The 21,958-nt window shown below is 42.5% G+C and overlaps 1 protein-coding gene across 7 annotated transcripts in view; it reads right to left on the bottom strand.

Annotated features, from left to right (window-relative positions):
* VTI1A (vesicle transport through interaction with t-SNAREs 1A) overlaps window positions 1-21,958 on the bottom strand; it is a 361,308-nt gene that overhangs the window by 96,526 nt on the left and 242,824 nt on the right. Inside the window, exon 9 of one of the 7 annotated variants that reach the window (XM_058697782.1) lies at window positions 15,824-16,219. The exons of the other annotated variants lie outside the window; for them this stretch is intronic. Within the exon in view, the coding sequence (XP_058553765.1) occupies window positions 16,216-16,219 (4 nt within the window). The 3' untranslated portion in view covers window positions 15,824-16,215. Of the gene's footprint in view, window positions 1-15,823; window positions 16,220-21,958 lie in introns of those variants that run through there. 7 annotated transcript variants of the gene reach the window in all.

Below are 21,958 nucleotides of genomic sequence, written 5' to 3'. Positions count from 1 at the left end.
GGGATATTAAAGGCTTTTAAACTCCACTAGCAAAGAATAGGTAGCCTATGCCTGGTACATAGATGCACTCAAGAAATGGTTGCCATAATCATGTTCCTATCAATAAACCGTAGAGGAGTTAGGGCACTGGTGCAGAAAACATTTACTGGTAGATATTATTGGGGAACAGTAGGGGTAATAATGTTCTAGTAACACCTACCCTAGATTCCGCCCCCCCCCACCCCCCCACCCCCCCGCCCTTTACATAGAGTGATTCTATTCCTTTTCTTCCATTTCAGGAAATTCGTTTGTACTTGAAAACAGTCATTAAGCTGAGCCCTGTGTGATGTATGTGTTTAAAAAATGTGGTGGTGACACCTGGGGTTATCAGTCTTTTTATTTGTGGAGACAAAGGTCATATCAGACTTCAGCGATTGTGCATTTCTGGGCCCACGTACTGTGGACACGCTCCTACTGCCCTCAGTAGCCTGTGCACGGGAGGCAGGACAAAATTTTTTCTGGAGGGGTCTTTCTTATAAGGAGATAGAGCAGACATCCTGTGTTATTCAGAAGGGATGTTAGAAAACAAAGTTACTTCCAGAAACTTCTGGTTCACTTAATAGTCATTGATAAATATGAGCCAGTTGTCACTTTGTAGCAAAAGCCCATATACCATCTCCTGCTCATTTCATCAGTTGTGTGGGAGAGTCTCAATTTTTCTACTTCAGTTAATATTTCTAATTCTCCTCAACTGAAAGGAAGGGGAGAAGGAGGAAAGGAAAAGAAAAATAAAGAGGGAACTCTGTCTCTTTAAGTGGGGTCTGCATCCATAGAATCTGAGACCCGTCCTGAGGTAAAAATCCCTTTCTCTGGTAAATGAGACAGCTGGTGGCTTCCAGTTCAAGCCGCCTTGTCAGCAGCCTGTGTCACAGATGCACCGCGTGGTGTCAAGGAGGCTGCAGGGTGGACCAAGGCATGCTGGGAGTGTGGAGTGGACTCTTGCGGTGCCAGCCACGGTGAGGGTGGGGAAGGGCAGGGTCCTCCCTAGGCCTGTCTGTTCTCAGGCCAGGAGTCTTGAGAGCTAAAGGTGATGTTTCACGAGCCCAGTTTCTAAAGACAAGATTTTGGATTCCTTCAAAGAGTGGATTTTACTAATCCCGGATCCTCAGGGAAGATAGAAAGAGATGATAGAAAGGTTTGGGAGAAGGAAAAAACTGGGCAAGGAATATGCTACCCTTTCTTTTCTATCCTTTCATTTATGCCGTCTCATTCTGGAGATTAAATAAATTACGTTCTTCCCACCATCAGGGGTACTATACGTGAGACCACTCGAATTTTTCTGCCCTGAAAATGGGCCCCATTTGTTACTGACTTGTTAATTCACACTGAAATTAATTCACAGTGAAATGTATACACTGAAACGCACGCCATCCCGAAAGCCTCACAACTTCTGTGAGGACTACCTACTTAACGTTACTCCGCTTAGCTCATGTTCTGTGAGACTGTTCAGTGAGTACCGACTGCTTATGATTTATTTCCTATCACGCTTCCTTCATGTAGGTAACTCCGACTTCTTAGGAATTACAGCAGTTCCCCCCCTCCCCCCCACAGGGTTCTCATTAGGGAAAGAACGTGCCTTCTCTCTTTGGAGAGCAGTTTTGCTCAGCTCTGTCCTAGGTAAGCTTTATAGAGGTGGCCAGTGGACACAAATCCGAACCAAGTGCCAACAGAGCCACAGGCTAAAGCAACGGGACAGTAGGCTGAGCGAAGGTATTCTGGGTTTCCCTGCGGTTGCCTCTTACGTCGTCAGAGATGGAAGGACCAGGTTTTGCTTCCAGCCATTGTGAACTGATAAGGGGTCCTGCTCTCACGGCCACCACGCAGCTCCTGCTGCCTGCAACTCACCAAGTGCGCTCGACAGCGTCCCAAATGGTTTGTGTCCTGGTCGAGGAGACAAGGCCACTGACCACGTGCTTACATGTTGTAGCAAATACCACGTTGCCATGAATGTTTTTAAATGCTTACTCTCAGTTTTGACACTTAAGATGTCCCAGGCTGACACCAGATAGTTCACGGACCAGCGTGAGGAGTAGCTCTAGACCAAAGGATGAATAACGTTTGCTGGAATGATTTAAAGCTGTCACCTTGGCTCTAGCTATGTGCCTCTCGTCCGGATTCTACCCGACCTCCAAACTCTACTGCTTCCAACAAGACAATGCAAATCAGGACCTAGTTCATGAAAACAAATTTAACTCCAAGATAATCTGAATTCCTCGAAGCCAATGAAATTGTCTACCGAATCTTGTGTGTATGCACCTTTTTCTAGAAAGTCCAGATGGGTACATGGCCTAGAAATGGTTAAGAGAAACTAATGCCTCAACGCTTTTTCATCACCTGGCAACTCTAGTTACAAATTTCAACAGGCAACCACCTAAGCTTCCCTGGAAAATACACACACCTGAGGGGACTGCTGGTTTTATAAAGCCTCCCCAGCTCTCGTGGGTGGGCTATTTCCGTGGTGTTTCAAAACACTGTTGTTCTGGGTTAAGAAAGAGACTGGATTTGTCTACCAAAGACTTGGATAGCGACGGGAGGTTAACTCTCTCCAAAAAATAAATAAAAATAGCCTCTTAAAAAAAGAGTGTCACTATTCTTCAGCATTACGGAAGTATTCCCTACGTCGGCGTCTCAGAAGCTTGGAGGCAAGCGAGGCATCCAACTTAGAAGGGAGAGGTGAAAGTGTAGAGAGAGGAGGTAGGGGCTGCTTGCAGGACAGGTGAGCGCTGGCTGGTATGAGTGATGGGGGCGGGAGTATCCAGGTGGAACCAGAGGTCCACAGAGAGCAGGGCCGAGGACATAACCAGGAGGTGAAGTTACCATTCCAATATACACAGAACCGTTTTAAGAGGAAATCCATCCCTAGTGCCCAGACCATGGTCTTTACATACTATTTCCCACAGAAAGGAACCAGGATTCCTTGTAGAAACAGCTGATTCCATGTCTGGGCCAGGAATCCGGGGTATCTTATTCTGCTAGAGAAGAAAGCCTAGGGGTAATTATATTAAAAGGTGACCCAAGGCAACTAGAAGGGGCTCCTATTGATCAAAGATGGGACATTTGAGCATCAAAAAGAGCACTTACTACAAGAGGCTTATGCATATGAAAAAAGATAAAAACCCAAGTGTTTATAGCAATATTCAGTGACAAAGAAGCCTCACTGGCCACAATTCCTCACTGGTGGAATTCAGCGTTTTGAACATTGATAAATGGAAAGAAGCATTTATGATGCTTTTCTTGTATGAACTGTATTTCAGAAGAACCAAAGAGTTGATAATGATAAGTTCTTCTAAATAGAAAAATAGCTAATAAATGCAGAAAGAATGATAGAATTGAAAATCACCACTTGTAACCCCTAACGGATGTATGCAGTGGTATCAATGGTTGGTAAAACCATTAGGTTAACAGGTCCATACAGAATTTCATAATGGACGAATCAGGCTGACCATACCTGAACCCACTGATCAATCCTGACATCAACACAAGTTGTTCTGTGCCTCCTTATGTGATGCCACATAGGTATCCTGCATCTCATTCAGTTTTTAAACTAATGACTAATTTACAGGAACAATGGAGAAGAGAGGAACATGCTGCACAGCACAAGGAAGATGCAGAGGCCAGATACATAATGTGAACATTTTTACACGACAATGATCTGCTTTTCTTCAACAAATAAGTACAGTGAAAACTGGAGGAGGATCTATAACAGATTAAAGGACACTTAAAAATGCATCAGCCAAATGCAACAGGTGTACCTTCTTTGAACCCTGACTTAAACTGCCCAACAGTATGGGGACATCTGTGAAACAATTAGGCAAAATTGAGCCTGGACAGGTTATTATTATTATTATTATTATTATTAGATTTTTATTAAATCTGTGAGGTGTGATAGGGTATTTGTGGTTAGGTTTTTAAAAAGTTATGCTATATACTCTAGAGATACAAACGGAAATAGTTACAGGTAAAATCAGATATCTAGGATTTGCTTAAAAATACTCTAGCAAAACAGAAAAGAAAAAGGGAAGGGAAAAGAAAGCAAGAGTGGCTAACTGTTGGTAATTGTAAAAGCTGGGTGTTGGAGAACATGGAGTTCACGACACTATTTTCTTTCTGTGTGTGTGTGTCTCTGTGTGTGTGTGTGTGTGTGTGTGCGCGCGCGTGCGCATATGTGAGAGAGAGAGAGAGAAAATTCCTGCAATAAAAGTTTTGTTTTTTGTTTTAAAGAGAATCTCGCAGAAAAAAAAAAAAAAAAAAAAAAAGGACAGGCAAGCTGATGAAAAACACAACCCTTATCTATTGAGTCTTGGAATTCAGGCCCATACTTGCCCCAGCCCCGGGGTCTGTGGGAGGGTGAGCACAGGTCATACGAAGGAGTTCGGTCTCACTGGTCTCTGTGGGGCAGGGTGACTAGGTGCATGGGAACTCATGGGGAAAGAGCAAGCGTGCTGAATCCACAATCCTCAAGAGAGGCTGGGCCAGCCTTCTGATTGGTGGGAGGGAAGGAGGTGTCCAGGATCTACTCTGGGAGAGGCAAGCAAGAGGATCCCAGCCATAGTCTAGCTTCCTCTTTAACCTCATTCTCAGAGCAAATGCAAAACAAGTACCAACATAACATGCCATCTGGAATTCTATAATGCACTCCTGGCAACAGGCCATGGCAAGCAACCCTCAGAGCTGTAGACGACTGGCATATTTAAAGGCCACACACATCTTTTCTTCAGCCCTCTGTCTATCCTCTTATATGTTATTAATGCATTTAGAGAACTGTAATAAATTTGGACTTGGAAGGAGTTTGGTCAAAGGCAATAACACCAAACTTGATACACAAATGACCTATTGGGAACTATAATATCTCCATGCCAGCTTTTTTCAATTAAATGACCACAACTAGCAAACAACTATTAACATGGGGCCTGTGTGGGATACAAAGATATGCAGTGTCTGCAATGGTGAGCCACAAAATGCTTGTAGAAGAAAAGGGGAAAAAAACCCAGTTTCTCATATAAGTTCTTGAGACAAAGATGTTATTCAGCTTTACAATCCATTGGAGCTCCTCCCAGGAATATTCCACCGGTTTCCACAATTGCAATTGGAGGCTGCCTTGATGGAAACTGTGCTAAAGAACCTGTAATATCCGTGTAATGTCCACACCTGTCCTAAACCCCCAGAGAGTCAGGGACTCTTGTTACTCTACCCTTGGTGACTACAGCTACCTGAAATGATTCCTTCATCAACTGAAAACTAAATAGAAACTATGCCTGATTGTGCTGGTCTTTAGCTGTTTTCTGGGGCTATCCCATGTATTCAGACTGTGTTTACTTTTTTGCACCATTAGTCCAGGACATTGGTGTACCAAGCCATTGCTTCCTAGTCAATAGCAACTACGCTTTCTGAGCCACAGATCCAATCATTCAGCAGGGCGGGCCGCTTGAAATTGAGATTATCCTGAGGATTCAGGGGGTCAGTCTGTCATATAGAGTGCATGCAGGTCCCGGTTATCCAACAGAAACTCAGCATGACCCTTCAGCCTAGGCCCCTGGGGTGGCAGAGTCCATTCTTAACATAGAATTAAGAGGTGGACAGAACGGCAGGGGCTTATCTGGTTTAAGCCTTAGCTTCTTGCAGAAAACTTCACACAGAACATTCTACACCTCTCCCCTGACTTACAATTGGGGTTACGTCCCAATAAACCTATCGGAAGTGGAAAATATTGCGAGTCAAAAAAACATTTGTCACACCTAACCTACTGAACCATGTAACTTCGCTTCACTGACCTTAAATGTGCTCAGAACTCTGACATTAGCCTACAAGTTGGACAAAATCACGTAATACGATGCCTATTTTATAATAAAGTAGAAATAATATGCTGAACATCTCATGTGACTTATGGAATAGAAAATCATTGAACACAAAGCCTGTTTTATAATAAAAAATAAATATGCTGAATGTCTCATGTGATTTAATGACTACTGTAGTGAAAGTGAAGAACACAATGGTTGTACGGGGACAGGATGGGCGTAAGTGTAGCCGTTTTGACCCTCACGATCGCGTGGCTGACTGGGAGCCGCCCCTGCCCAGCAACACGAGAGAGTGCTCTATGCTGTGTCGCCGGCCTGCGAAAAGATCAAAATTCAAAGGCTGAAGTATGCTTCACGTACGTTTCTACCGGATGTGTGCTGCTGTCGTGCCACCGTGCCACTGGAAATTTGTAAGCTGAACCGCCGTACGTTGGGGACCCTTTGTACTTCACTGGGAGGTTCTGAGTCCGAGGAAGGACGCTGATGACGTTGCAGCAGAGTTCTTCGTTGACAAGGAAGGTACAGTCCTGTCGGAAGCCCTGTACAGAGCGAACCATCTCCCCAGTAGTCACTTAGCCCCCAGCCCTAGCCAGACTACCGTTGCTGCTGCTTCTACTACCACTAACAACACAACAGTGGCGATGACAATAATTGCAATATCAAATATGTAGAGTTTTTATTTTCTTTTGGGTCTTTACTTCACCTGTTAGCTTATAAATACCATCATAATCTCCACTTACACATTAAGAAACTGAGGCACAGAGAGATTAAGGGGCGCCTGGGTGGCTCAGTCGGTTAAGCACCGGCTTCGGCTCAGGTCACGGTCTTGGGGTTTGTGAGTTCGAGTCCCATGTCGGGCTCTGTGCTGTCAGTGCAGGGCCTGTTTTGGATCCTCTGTCTCCCTCACTCTCTGCCCCTCCCCCAACTCATTCCCTCTTTCTCTCTCTCTCTCTCTCTCTCTCTCTCTCTCTCAAAAATAAACATTAAAAAAAAAACCCCAAGGCATAGAGAGATTAAAATAACTTGGTGGAAGTCATAAAACTAGTAAGTGGACAAAGCCAGGCTGTCTGGCTCAAGAGCAGTAGTGTGACTCATTATGAGATATTGCCTCTTATCATACTTACGAGCACTGGTTCTGAATTAATAATCTGAATTCTGAATGGTGGCCTGACTTACAAAAGTAAATGTCCGGATTTTGCCTGAGCTCATGCTCAGACTAGACTCATTCTTCTTAACTGTGGTTCCATATAAGAATCGCCTGGAGAGCTGTTAAGAAATACTGATGCTGGGAACCCACTCCTAGAGATTCACATTCATTCCGTCCAGGGTAGGGCCTGGTCACCTGTATTTTTATTTTTATTTTATTTTTATTAAAAAAAATTTTTTTTTCCAACGTTTTTTATTTATTTTTGGGACAGAGAGAGACAGAGCATGACCGGGGGAGGGGCAGAGAGAGAGGGAGACACAGAATCGGAAACAGGCTCCAGGCTCCGAGCCATCAGCCCAGAGCCTGACGCGGGGCTCGAACTCACGGACCGCGAGATCGTGACCTGGCTGAAGTCGGACGCTTAACCGACGGCGCCACCCAGGCGCCCCCACCTGTATTTTTAAAATGTTCTCCAGGTGATTCTCAGGTGCAACCAGAGCTGAGAACCACTGGGTGCGACTGAAGTACTTTGCAAAGGTAAAAAAATACATTTGACATTGCTGTATACCTTCTCTTCCCTCTTGCATTGTCACAGAGGACAATGGTGTATTAAAGGCTCTCATTCAAACTTACTTGAATATGGAACCGTTGTTGTGCACAGTGTCTAGAAATGTAGATGGGAACTGCTGTTCTAACCACTTGGAAACCAGCAACTTAGGTTAATAAGCTTGGTTTCTCTCTTTCAAACAGAAAACTCTGCACCTTTAACGTCCAAGATGAAAATTCATGAGAGTGAAAGTTTCTTTCTTCAATAAGGACACAGAAGATCCTTAAGCCAGCTTATTCTCTTAACTAAAAAAGATCCACAATCTCATAGTTGAAAGGGACCTTAAATGCCATCTAATTTCTCTTGGTACCACTAACACACACACACACACACACACACACACACACCCCAATGCAGAAATCCTTTCTAGAGCATTTTCCCAGATGGTCATCCAGCTCTAGCTTGAACAGTTCAATGACAAGAGACCTCACTCCTTCACAAGACAACACATTTCATTGTTGGACGGATCAAGTCTTCTTTATATGGGCTCCAAATTGCCTCCCTATAACTTCTACTTAGTCACAGCTCTGTTGTTGTCTGGAATAATGGTATAAAGTCTCTTTTTCTTTCAAATGAGTGTCCTTCAGCACATCATTAAGGCAGAGCATCGTACATTGGAGGGAACACAGAACTACACAGGAGCCAAGACACTCGGATAGGAGATGTAGGTCTGCCTCAGACCTTATCTTTCAGCAACTGAAGCACTTCAGGCATCAGTGTATCATGAATAAGAACAAAGACAATGAAAAACTTGTCTTGCATAACTGTAAGCATCAAAATAAAAGTCTAAGTGAAGGCTTTGTAACTGAAAAGTACTCTACAAACATGTTATTATATTAGTAGATAATTTAAAGTATTATATTTTTATACCTGAACAATTCTTCTGTCATTTGGCACATGTATTGTGTTTCCGAAGTTACGAACATTGGATTTGTTACCTAACTAGATTAACGATGGTGAAGGAGTGCTCCATGACGCCACCTATCTGTTACTTGCATCAATGATTTAGTGATCGGAAATCAAAGTCTTCCAAGGTGGCATGGGTCACAGTGCGCTGATGCTGTCCTTCAGGAGTCTGGCAGACCAGAGGAAACAAAGAGAACTCTGGACTTGAAATCAGAAGGTCTGGGTTTGAATCTGCCATTTACTAGATAGGTGCCATTGAACAAGTCCATTAACCCATTTCCCCACACATAAAAAGGGAGGATGATAACATCAATCTAACCTATACTACACTTAGGATAAAGTAAAACAAAATGTGTTAAGTGCTCAACAATAAATGTTACTGATTCTCATTTCAGAGCATTTCACCATTGCTGTGTTTTCAAATCAGTGAGAAGCCGTTTGAAAAGTATATTATATTCTCTCTAAAGTAAACAGAACACTTGGTTACCTGGATTCCACCTGGATAGAGTTCCAACTCTGCCATTAATTCCCGGTGTGACTCACATATTAGGCCTTTGGTTTCCTAATTTGCAAAATGAATTAATTGGACAAGCTGATCTTTAAGCCCTTTTCTAGGTATGGTTCTGGGACCACCAATATTCTTACTGCAAATCAAATTGGAAAAGTTTCAGAAGTAAATTGGTTTCTGAGATCAATTTAGTTATTCCACAATCCCCAAATACTTCCACAGCAAAAACAACGTCTTCAGTTTGCAAGTCTGTTTGAAAATACCCCCGTTTAGGAAGATATATTTGTTTCCAACTAAGTTCTGCTAGCCAGGTTCCTGAGGTGAGGTACCAGAATTAAAACAAAAAAACAAAACGAAACAAAACAAAAAAAAAACAACCCTCAATAAAACCAGACATTTCTCCAAAGAAGAAATACAAATGGCCAATAAGCACATAAAAACATGCCTGACATCTTAGAGAGTAGAGGGATGCAGATCAAAACCACAATGAGATAGTTTCTCACACCCCCTGGGATAACTATAATCAAGAAGACAGACAATAACAAGTGTTGGCGAGGATGTGAAGAAATTGGAACCCTTTGCGTGTTGCTGGTGGGAATTTAAAACAGTCCAGCTACTTTAGAAAACAGTTTGGCAGTTCTTCAAAAACGTTAGACACAGAGTTACCATATGACCCAGCCATTCCACTCCTAGGTATACAGCCAGGAGAAATGAAAACATATGTCCAAGCAAAAGAAAAAAACCAGCACGTGAATGCTCATGACAGTGTTGTTCATATAGCAGCATCATTCATCATGTCTATCAGTTGACAAATGGATAAATACACTTTGTATATCCATGCGATGGAATATTAGTCAGCAATCAAAAGATATGAAGCACTGATATAGGCTACAACCTGGATGAACTTCGAAAACCTTACGCTAAGTGAAAGAAGCCAGACACAAAAGATCACATACTGTATGATTCCATTTAAATGAAATGTCCAGAAGAGCCAAATCCATAGAGACAGAAAGTAGATTAGTGGTTGTCAGGGGCCGCTGGGAAACAGAGAGTGGCTGCTAATGGATACCAGATTTCTTTTTGGGGTGATGAAAATGTTCTAAAATTGATGGTGGTGATGGTTGCATGACTCAGTGAATACACTAAAAGCTGCTGAACTGTACACGTTAAGTGGGTGAATCATATGATATGTAAATTATATCTCAATAAAGCTGTTAAAAACACTCAATAGAAGCACATCATCATTAAGTTACCAGGACCAAGGATCACCTCAATTTAAATCAAAGCGCAAAGAACATGTGTGTTTGTGTAAAACTATTTTATGTGGATAATTGCTTTATATGTTCGACTGCTTTAAACCCATTTTTGCATTTGGATCATTTTTCAAGGAGGAGCTGAAATTTAAGGAAGTAAAATTGAATAAACAGGCTATTGTGGCACAAAAAGTATATTTCTTTCATTTCACTACCTAGGATTGACTCAGCGGTGTAAAATGCCATTTAAAAAAAGAATGACAAAGTTTGAATGAGAAAATGTATTTCATCGTGGAAGATAAAAGTCTTTCCTTCTCTACAGTGAATACAGGTAATTTCAGAAGCAGCGGCTCCTAATTATTCACTGTTGAAAAGCTAAAAAAAGGTTCATATTGAAAACAGTGACCTCCAGTTTGCTTCGTGAATGAAGGCAGACACAAATTCTCATTTTCCTAGAATCCTGGTTGATAACTGAGTTGGGAAAAGCATGCATTTCTTCATTACAGTGCAGTCGACTGTTCATTTAAATAACAATAAGCTGCATAAAAGTCACAAAAGCATTATCTAGCAATTCCACTGTGTTGAAATGCATTATTAGTGCTAACAATGCCAAATAGAGTAAATAAATGACTGGCTTCTTATTTTCAGCATTATTCCTGATTACTTAGCTTTATGAAAGGGTAGCATTATTATTAGCGGTGCATTCAACACCTTGGTCAACACTATTTGCTTGGATAACTCTTGAACTGGAAGGGATTTTAAAATAGAGCTATGTTTTTTTCTAGGTTATCCAAGAGCGAAAAAAACCCTCCAATCCACTGCTTATGTATCATACATTTTTAACAGAAAATATTTGAAGAACCCAACTTCTGTTCACTATATACGTGTAAAAAGTGGAATTAAGGTCCTCATTAAAGATAGCACACTTGCAATAGTACTTATTTAAAAATGTAAAATTTACATCAATAGTTTAACTTTACATCAGAAGATTTCCTACCAAGAACATGCTAATGCTTCCATTTTTAAACTTCCTGGAGTCCAACGTCTGGGCCTTTTTTTTTTTTTTTTTTTTACTTTTTTCTTTTCTCACTCCCTGAAATATGCAGTACTCCACAAAATGCCACTGATTAAACTTGTTACGAGAGCACCATCAATCGTCCGAGTGCATGGCAAATAAAAGGAGAGATTTCAAATCATTCACTCCTGAGTCTCTAGTCTGCTTTGGTTAGATGAAAAGAGGCATCTCAGTTAAAGATCTGAGCCATATTTGGCTTTAACAGTGCCTGATCGAAGTACGACTCCCCTGAAATGGGGCGACAGGATATATGCTTATAAAGTGGTATCATCCTAAGGGGAACATTGCACACCAGGGTGATTGACTCTCCTTCAGAAAATGGAAGTTTTTTGGTGTGTGTGTGTGTGTGTGTGTGTGTGTGCGCACTGAAGCCTTAGATTATGGTGTAGGAAGGGAGCAGGAAACACAACAAGGAGCACATTAATATTCAGGTAAAGGATTATGTGAGTAGAGGGAGAAATTCTTGAAGGGTGTGGCACATGATGTATTTTCTAAAATTGGCTGCAACAGTACTTCCCATCCCATTGGTTTTCCACAGCCTTGCCCTCCCCACATCAAGGGATAGAGTCTGGGTCTCACCCCTCTGAAATGGGGTGGGTCCCTGTGACTGTCTTCATGAACAGAATGTCCCAGCGGTGACACTGTATGACTTCCTAGGCTAGGTTAGAAAAAGCCACGCAGCTTCTGCCAATCTTGCTCTCGGAACTCATCTTTGGGGCCCTGTGGCGCCAAGCCGGAGGCCGCCATGCTGTAAGGAAGCCCAGACTAGCTCCTGCAGAGAGACGACCTGGAAAGGCCTTGAGACAACGAAGCAATGAAGGGCCCAGGCAGTCCCTAGCTGCTACGGGATCTTGTCTCTTCCCAACTGTTTCCGCTCCAGGCTCTGTCTGAAGACAATCTCATAAGAGACTTGGAGTCAGGACACCCAGCCAAGCTGTTCCTCATTTCCCGACCCACAGAAATTGTGAGTGATAACGAAGTTATGGCTCATTATTGTTGTTCTAAGCCGCTACATTTTGGCGGGGTTACTTCCACAGCAGTAGACAACTGGAAGAAGAGGAAAGGAAACCTGAATGAAGACTCCTATCCTAAATAACGCAGAGGGCACGTATGAAGTCTAGTCTTTTAAACCATGACTTTTAGCTAAAAGTAACAGAGAAAGACTCCTTGTAAATCAACAAGGCAAGCCCCAGTTCAGTACTGATTCAGAGCTTAGAACTCCCCCCGCAGTGGTCAACGTCCCCACAGTGAAAGGTCTAGATTCCCACACACAGGAAGGGCAGCAGGGGTGCGAGGAAACTTGCCTTGAACTACATTTATGCAGCAAGCACAGTCCTCTGACTGTTTGCTTGGGGTGGTCCTGGCTGTGATGGGCAGGGAAGCTACAGCCCCTCTAAGACACCCACTGGTACAACCACTGATTCCTGCCTTGCTTTTCATGCTGGAGTAAAACTGTACAGTCTGCAGTTCCCGAGCACAACATATATTTTAACGCCTCCATGTCCCTCTTTTCTCTTATTTGGCTAACTCACACGTACTCTTCAGAACTCAGGCCAGGCATCACCAACCCCAGGAAGTCCAACAGGGAAAAGAATTCTTTGTGTACACTTATTGTTACATCGTATTAAAGTTTATGAAAACAGTTCTTCTTAAGGTGTGTTTTCTCACTAGATTGTGTATATTGACAAGAAGATACAAATTCTTTACATTTGTATCTTTACTACCTAAGGCCTCCTTTGGTCACAGCAGCTGGTGCTCAGTAAACGGGTGTGGAAATGAACAGGTAAAGGTAAGCTGGCTTCAAAGGACTCCTTTGGTGACAATGTCTCTAATGCATTTCAAACATCCCATGCTCTGCCCTGATCTCGTTTGGAAACCTCTGCCTGGTAAATTCCTAGGAGAACACTGCATCAGAATTTCGTTCGTGGCATTTTCCCTCATCTTCCACCCTCATTCTCCGTACCTTCTATCTTGGACCATACTGGCGTGTATTCCTCCTAGGTCCACTTTCTAGATGGTCCACTCCACAGTGGCCAGTTTCTATCCTGAGCACCAAGAATGGCGGTTCACATACTTGGGGTTGGCTTGGTAAAGCAGTGCATCTTCCCTGTGTGAGTACACTTTTACAAAGTCATGACTGACTTAGTCATCTCTTTTCTGGGGTTAGCAACTCTGCCTCCAACAAGTCTGGAAAATGCACGAGCCTTAGACATGTTCAACAGGTGATGTCAAGATGCACTCAAATGATTTAAGGACAACCTGCCAAAGTCCTCAGAAGCTTACTGCGCCCTTGAAGTAGGTCATCCTCGGGAGCGGTTGCTTTTCATCTACCCAGCAGGTGTGTGTCATCAAATAAATATCTTAAAATGTCTTCCAGCCAGGAACAAATATCTGGCAGGAAAAAGGAAGTGCACAGGCTCACTGACTGGAGGTCTACAAGGAGAGCATGAGCCGCCTTTATTCAAACATACGAAAACTATATTTTTATTAACAGCATGGTTCCACCCCTCCCATTTATTGTTCCCTGTCCAGTCACCTGCCCTACTCCCCCAACTAAAAGGCTTCCCAAAAGAAACTAGTCTCAGTTTTTAAACTTCATTGATAAAGGTTTTAACAAAGAGGATCCCTCAAACCTGGCACCACAAAAGCATATTCTTCCCCCCCCCTAAAATAAAACTGTGATTTTAATAACAATCATCATAATAGGTAAGCAATCTTGGCTCACTTGGCTCTGTCTCCTATCTCCTGCCCTCTTTCTTTTCTCTTTTCTTTCCTCTTCTTTCTTTCTTTCTTTCTTTCTTTCTTTCTTTCTTTCTTTCTTTCTTTCTTTCTTTCTTTTTTTCTTTCTTTCTTTCTTTCTCTTTCTTTCTTTGTTTTTTTAGTGTTTAAATTAGTCATTAGTTTTATCTTCCTTCTTTTTTGGCTCGGAGATTCAGGAGACATTAAAATTCAGTAATTTGTGATATTTCATTTTTGTAAGATGAGGAAGAACTTAAATAATATGGCACAATTTGTTCTTGAATGTTCCTGAGCCCAGTTAGCAGGTATCACTGGACCCAAATATTTAAAAAAAATTATTATAAGAAAACATAAGCCTGTGGTTTAACCCTGACTTCAAAGTTACGGGAACAGCTTAAAAGAGGAAATATTTGGGTTCAAATGTGGATAAGTTTTGGTTTTAATTTTATGCACACAACTCCCAGAGCCAAAAATAATTCTAAGAGAACCATGAACACGGTGCACATCATGTGAGATTGAAAAGGCTGGCTCGTAATTATTTCAAGATGAATTGTGTAGACCACTGTAATTTTTTATTCACATGAAGGTTATCCACTAATATAATGGTGGATTTTGTGAGATCAGGGTTTTCTGAACTCACTGTGTTTTCTAGACACTCAAATACCATTTTCCTGACTTTACCATACCTGAGCATCACCTGAACTAGTATTTACTTAAATGTTTTCTTTAGATCAACTCTAAATTGTCCTTTTAAAGAAAAAAAAATCACCTCATCTCAAGCAATAAGAACAGTAAAACCATGTTCTTAAATTTGCTCTTTTGGGGAAAAAACTGAGTTAAAGTAAAAGCTGCCTCTCTCAGAAGAAACATAAGTGGTTGATCTTTCCATTGATAAATATTTATTAAGCACCTACTATGTGCCAAGCCCTCTTGCCGATGCTGGGTTTACGGCAGCAAACAACACTAGGTTGCTGCTCTTGTTGGGCTTATATCCTCCGGGAAGAGATGACAATGAACAAACAGATACATAATATAATTCCCAGTAGTGACATGTGCTATGAAGAAAGACAGCAGGGAAAGGGCACAGAGCGGTGACAGGGGTATTTGAGCAGAAATGCAACACAGCATGGAAAACAGTGGCCTATTCTAAACAGAGGTAAAGGTCTAGAGAGTTCATAATATTACCTGTCTCCATTTTCACTCTTATAAAACTCTGTTATGCCCCAAGACTAGGTCTGAGTGTGGTTTACCTTCCTCAGACTGCTTTTCCAGTCATAGAGACTACTGTGTCTCATAGGCTGAGAGTGTTCGCTGGGGAATGCCCTTCTGGGACAGGCTGGCCTGGATGCAACCGGTTACAGGGGGAGATTCAGACACCAGAACGGGACCACAGTGCTAGGAAGGGAAGAATAGAAGGAAAGAGCTGGGCACCAAAAAACCAAAGACCTGTTTGGCCATTTTGCTATTTTGCCTGTGGTCTCAGGGTAGCAATCTCCATGTGCCATAAGGAAATTATTTCATGTGCCAACCTTGGCACACATATGTGGGTTGTTCAGGCCCACGGTGGCCCATGCTCCCCAGCTAAGGTGGGAGGAGCTGGTAAATACACACCTTAAGTATTTTCTGAAAACTCTGATTCTCAAGTTATTGACTGAAAACATCAGTGATAATCTAAATGAAGCATTTGAATAGTTTATAGTTAATAGTTTAATAGAAGCTTAGTCTGACCTTTTCTAAGTTTATTTATTTGAGAGAGACAGAGAGAGAGCACATGCAGGGGAGGAGCAGACAGAGAGGGGGACAGAGGATCTGAAGCAGGCTCTGTGCTGACAGCAGAAAGCCCGATGTGGGGCTCGAACTCACGAGCCACGAGACCATGACCTGAACCAAAGTCAGAAGCTTCACCGACTGAGCCACCCAGGCGCCCCCATAGTCTGATTTTTAACAGGCATTTCAGTTTGACCACATGCATTACTTATGTTCCTTGGAGGCTGACTGCATGATGAGAACCCAGCTGGTGTCAGGTTTCAGACAGGGAGAGCTGAGCGCTTAAGGCTGATGGACAGGAGTAGCTGCAATCGTGGCTGAGACTTGATAGTTGTGTGACTTTGTGCAAGTTACTGAACTTTTCTAAGCCTCAGTTTCCTCATCTGTAAAAGAAAATAATAATGCCTCCCTTACAGATTTGCTCTGAGGGTTAAATGAAATGAAATTACGTAATGATTATAGAGCACTTGCCATGTAAGTGCTTTTTTTTTTTTTTAACGTTTATTTATTTTTGAGAGAGAGAGAGAGAGCAGAGGAAGGGCAGAGAGAGAGGGAGACACAGAATCAGAAGCAGGCTCCAGGCTCTGAGCTGTCAGCACAGAGCCCGACGCGGGGCTCGAACTCATGGACCGTGAGATCATGACCTGAGCCGAAGTTGGATGCTTAAATGACTGAGTTAACCAGACTCCCCACATATAAGTGCTCTTAAAATAAATGGCAATTAGGATGACAACAGCAATCATGACAATAAGTGTTAAGAAATTTGTGGGGTGCCTGGGTGGCTCAATCGGTTGGGCGTCCGACTTTGGCTCAGGTCATGTTCTCATGGTTCGTGTGTTCGAGCCCTGCATCGGGCTGTGTGCTGACAGCTCAGAGCCTGGAGTCTGCTTTTGGTTCTGTGTCTCCCTCTCTCTCTGCCCTTCCCCCACTCACACTGTGTGTGTGTGTATCTCTCTGTCAAGAATAAATAAACATTAAAACAATTTTTTTTTTTAAATAAATCATTCGCTAGGTACTTCTGGTTTGGAAACAGAGGAAAAGACCTGTTTTCTAGATTCCGAAGAGGCTTAAAATAACCAACAGTTTTGCAGGTGAGCGCAGGTACTCTGGTGGGCTGGTGAGGGCAGCACGGTGGTCAGACAGAGACAGGAACTGGGGAGGGAGGAGTTATCCACAGGGACCATGGCCCAGCCTCCAATCTAAGAGGTTCAGAATGGGATGGGGAGTGGGGGCCATTCCAGACAGTCTCGGGTAGACATGAAAACATGGGAAGGAGCTCTCTAGAGCTAGGACAGGGGTCCTAGATCAGAAACAGGAGACAGAAGGTCAGTGGAATGTGTCCTCTGCATCTGGGGCTGGTTTCAGAGGCCTCCTCGTGGTGGCTGCAGCATTTGCTCCACTGAATTTGAAAGGTGCTCAGCTGGTCACCCTGAACTTAAAAACAACAGGAGAGCACATCCCGATGGATGGTCTGAATCCATTCAATCTGCATACGGGCACAGTGAGATGTTATGTAATCAAAACCCCTTGAACCTGCACCGGTCTCCATTAGCAACAGAAGCAAATCAGTTCATGTTTGCGGGAGGGAGCAGTGGAAGTGAAAAGCGAATGGAAAGCCAAGGTGGGCAAGTCTGTCCTGTGTGAGATTTTCCTTAACAGGTCCTGTGTTGCGCTGTGCACGGCTTCTCTGGGAAAGGAAATGCCTTTCTACTCAGTTTCACACCGCCCCCTCCATCAACATATATTCTTTTTTCTTTCTTCCCCTCTGGGTTATTCTATATTTAATTGGATTTGTGTCATTGACATATGCCTATGTGTTTGTGATATAATATTTTATTTAATATAGCTGGATTATATCATTCAGTCCACATATAGTTATTGAGTCCTACTGTGTATCTGGCCAAAAAATCATTAAGAAGACGAGCATTTCCAGGAGGGCTTTAATTTTTGTACTCCACAGTTATGAGCTTTTGCCAAGAATGCACGTCAGGCCTCCGATTTGCTTCTATACCGGTCCAGGGAGGGCAGAAATGCAAGAATACATTTTTAGTTATGAGCTGGCCAGTCCAATACAATGTGACACTTACAACTTTCTGGCTGGTGAGGGAGGGTGACAGAGGATGACATTCAGTCTCGATGTACCTGAAATACGTAGAGCAGTGTATGGGCGGGGGGGGGGGGGCGGGGGGAGGGGCGGCGGTGGCATGAACAGAAAAGCAGACTGGAAACCAGGAGATCCAGGTTTGATTACTAATTTGGTGCCTTGTCCAAAACTGAGGGAGTAGGGAGGGGCTTAAGACTTCTACTTTGAACTTACTGGAAGGCCGGGAGGATCGAGCAAGCAAGGCTCGTAAGGGATCTCTACCTCCCCGAGACTATGTGTCGGCTGTCTTCAGCTGAAGAATGGAGAGAGAATTGATTAGGATAAAGAGGGACAAGGATTAAAATAGAGAACCACACAGAGGCAACTGGATTATAGGGTGGACTGAGATGATGCCTGCCTGGGGGGGGGTTTCTCTCAAGCTGTAGCGTCAGTGTGTTTGGAGAACTCATCTTCGTTGTCGTCCCAGAGGATAGTCTATGGAGGTGCAGACGACATGGCAGGAAATGAAGGACTCGACAGTCGCCACATCGTTGGCCTATTTTCCACTTTGTCCCCAACAGGATTCAAGGTGGTTCACGTGAACACACACGAGCGGCATGTGGGAAGTCACCGGGCTTGGTCTTGGCCAGCTCTGTGTGGCTGGAGAGCGACCATGAAGCTCAGCAAGTCTGAGGACAAGGGCACAGGGCAGTGATTTACCAATAAAAAATTTGCTATGCAAATGTAAGGGGAGATTTTATTGGTAATAGCAATGCTTTCCATTTATATAGGCTAACTAAAACATGGTAAACACACACAACTAAGGAAACAAAAGCATGAAGTTTGACCTACCCTGACATGAATCCCAAACCTTAACAGTTGAAAGTTTTTCTCATAGTAAGCAAAGCCATGGTCTCATCCTAAAAAAAAACCAGTACGTTTGTTAACCTGAAAATGCTCTAGATGACTCCTGGGTCTGGGCTATTCTGCACAATCTGATGATCGGGGATTTCATCAAATTAATGTCACTAGATAGGCCTTATAATTAGGATAAAATATTTGAAAAGTTTTAAAGATGAGGCTGTTCATTAACTCATTGATTTTCCTACCAATTGGGAGCCTGAATTTAAATGATACCCAAAAATATAACTAGGTGTGCTCAAAGAGAGAGCTAGTGGTGAGTCCTTAAATGGAAGGCAGAAGTTTAAAATGCTATTACTATTCAGATTCTCTGAGAACATTAAAACTGCCCATTAAATGAAAACTTAATAATTGGCCCTACTGAATTGTGACATTTTGTAACCTGTTCAGAAATGCAGAAAATTGTGGAAGAAAAATTCTTTTGAGGCAGAATTTGATTTGCAATGTAATATTATTCCAAAAGCCAAGGTCACCATGCACGTACACATAAAAGAACAACAATGCAGACTGACTACCAAAGCTGAGGAAGACTCTGGAAATCAGAGCTAAGGCATATGGCTCAAGACTTCTAGGTAAGTTATGCTACTAGTCTGGAAAAAAATCAACAGGCAACAGCACGAGCTCAGAGTTAATATCAACATGGAATTGACTCCTCTTTGGAGATTGCTTAAAGACATGACAGAGATAGGTCATTTTTGTCCTTCTATAGAAACCATCACAATTTTTAAACTTACTCTGCAATGTCATTAAATAAATACAACGTAAAGACATTAACTGGGGGGAGAATCAGTGATTTCACATCAGAAGGTTAAAAATTCTCATGGGCCAATGATTAATGAGCACCTTCCGGGTGTAGGGAGCTGTGTCCAGTGCTTTTGAGAGTCAAATATGAGAGATACATATTCCTCGTTTTCAAGGACTTTACCACGTAGTAGAGTGGAGGAGACAGACACTGACCTAAATAAGATACATACTTATCTCTGAAAGATGGGTAGGGTTTTGATGGGGGAGATGGAAGGTCACTGTCCAGGCAGGAGGAAGGGCAGGAGCAAGGGAAAGGCTTGAGACATGTCTGGGGAGCAGGGAGGAGGTTGGTGTGGCTGGAATGCAGGTGAAGAGAGAGCAGGGCAGCTGGGAAGAACACTGAGGGAACACTGAGGTCTGCCCAAGGCGTCAAAGGGCCAGTTCCATCAGAAGACAGACACTGTTAGGGGCACGGAGAGCGAGGGCAGAAATCTTCATCCATGAACTATCTACGAAAATATGGGGCTCCAACTTGTTATCCCTTCACTGAAGTATCTGTTAGCAAAGCAACCAGCCACTGACAAAAGAGGAGGCCTCCCCAAAAGGAACCAATTACTGGGAAGAAATGGTGATTAAAGGGAATGAAGACAAAGAATAATCAGGAATTAAAAGGCAGAAGGTGAGTGAGATAAAGGAGAAAATGTGCTGGAGAGAAGATGGTCTAATCAGGGACATGATGGAAGCAAGGAAGGGGATGAACAGAGGTCCCTCTCATCACCTCCCACCCCAGGCTAAACCCTAAGTAAACTTACTACAGAAATTTGAGGGCAAGCATGCTGATAGTTTAGAAGTCACTGGAAATAATGGGGACTGCGTGAAGTTTCTGGATGTGGATTTCTACCCATAAACGAATTGCTCTCTGCATTCCTATGAGAGGAACTGTAAGAAACATCCTTTTAGGAAAATAATTAACGTCAAGGGGAAATGGTCACAGCAAATGGCTAAGTGCAAAAGCCTACAAAATAGACATATGTACAGCCTGATTTTGTATAAATGATGAGTAGCATTTATTGTATTCGGCCATCAGAAACTACATCACTGAATGGTGGAAATATTTGAAAAATGCCATGTCATCAGAAACGTTTATTCTTACTTGGAATACTCAGTGACTCTTTCTGTTGAAAGTACTGCGTAATGCTTCCATTGGTATGTAGAACACCTCCTGTTAGAAATATCTCTAATAAGAAGAACAATTAAAACAAAGGATCTTGGGGAAGATGTGGCCGGCATGGCATTAAACATTACAGATGAGGGTTTCCACGTTTACCACTTCTAGGAAAACAGTCTCTTATGTAAGGAATACACAGGGCCATACTTGAGAAACACAAATATCCCCAAGCTTACATTTGCTCTCGTAATCAACGCAACTTGTTTACACAGACTTGTTACTCCATTTATCTAAACATGCTCGTGTATAAGCTAGGCGTACTCCACGTCAGTCTCTTTCAAAATACAAATGTTTCTGGGTTATTGTGCATTTCAACAAGCCCATGCGAATACACATACCCTATATACACTCCAGACTCATTCTGTTTTGCATGTGAGATGATATATTTTATAAATCTGGCTCACACAGTGGAGGGACTGGTCCATTTATAGGAGAGAGAAGGAAGCAGTGACTTCACGTTTAACTTCTTGAATGTTAGCAGGATAGAAGTGTCTGACAGAAAAGAAAGAAGAAACTTCTGTCCTTGGGGTGAAGGACGTTATCAACCTTTTACCTAAACAAACTTCGCCAGGAACAGGGGTGAAAAAGTTGACTACATACTTAATAAAGTGCAGCCAGGACTGCAGCTGTTAATTTTGGTTTGATTCTTTACAGCTGAACGGAGAAAAAAACCCCTACAAGGCAACTGCGTGAGCCAAAGAGACTTTTACAATGTATAAGCGAAACTCAAATAAATAATTTTGGCAGATTCTATATTCTTTACGTTAAAATACATCATCTGCCAAATGAGGACAATGACTTTAAAATTTTCATTCATAGTAACGGGAAATCACAGGCAGGTTTCTAAAGCTTAAAATGCCAATGAAATATTTAACTGTTTCTATGTAAAATATGCATGGAAAAAAGATGGGAAGAATATGTATGAAAGTGCTAACGATGATTCGATGGACGATGAGGCTTATGGGGAGTTTTATTTCTTTCCTCTACACCTTTCTGAAGCCTCAAGATATTCAACAATAAACGTGAAATTCATATTTTAAGAATTTAAAAATTATGAATAGTTCAACAAACCCACCTTTTTTCTCTTTTGGGGTGAGAAAATGATGCAAAATACGACAAAAACGAAATTCTCTGAAGCCTATTTTA

Source organism: Neofelis nebulosa, chromosome 13, assembly GCF_028018385.1.
Source record: "Neofelis nebulosa isolate mNeoNeb1 chromosome 13, mNeoNeb1.pri, whole genome shotgun sequence".
In the NCBI taxonomy this organism is placed as follows: Eukaryota; Metazoa; Chordata; class Mammalia; order Carnivora; family Felidae; genus Neofelis; species Neofelis nebulosa.
Note: the sequence above shows the minus strand (reverse complement) of the source record. Positions and strands in the feature narration are given on the sequence as shown.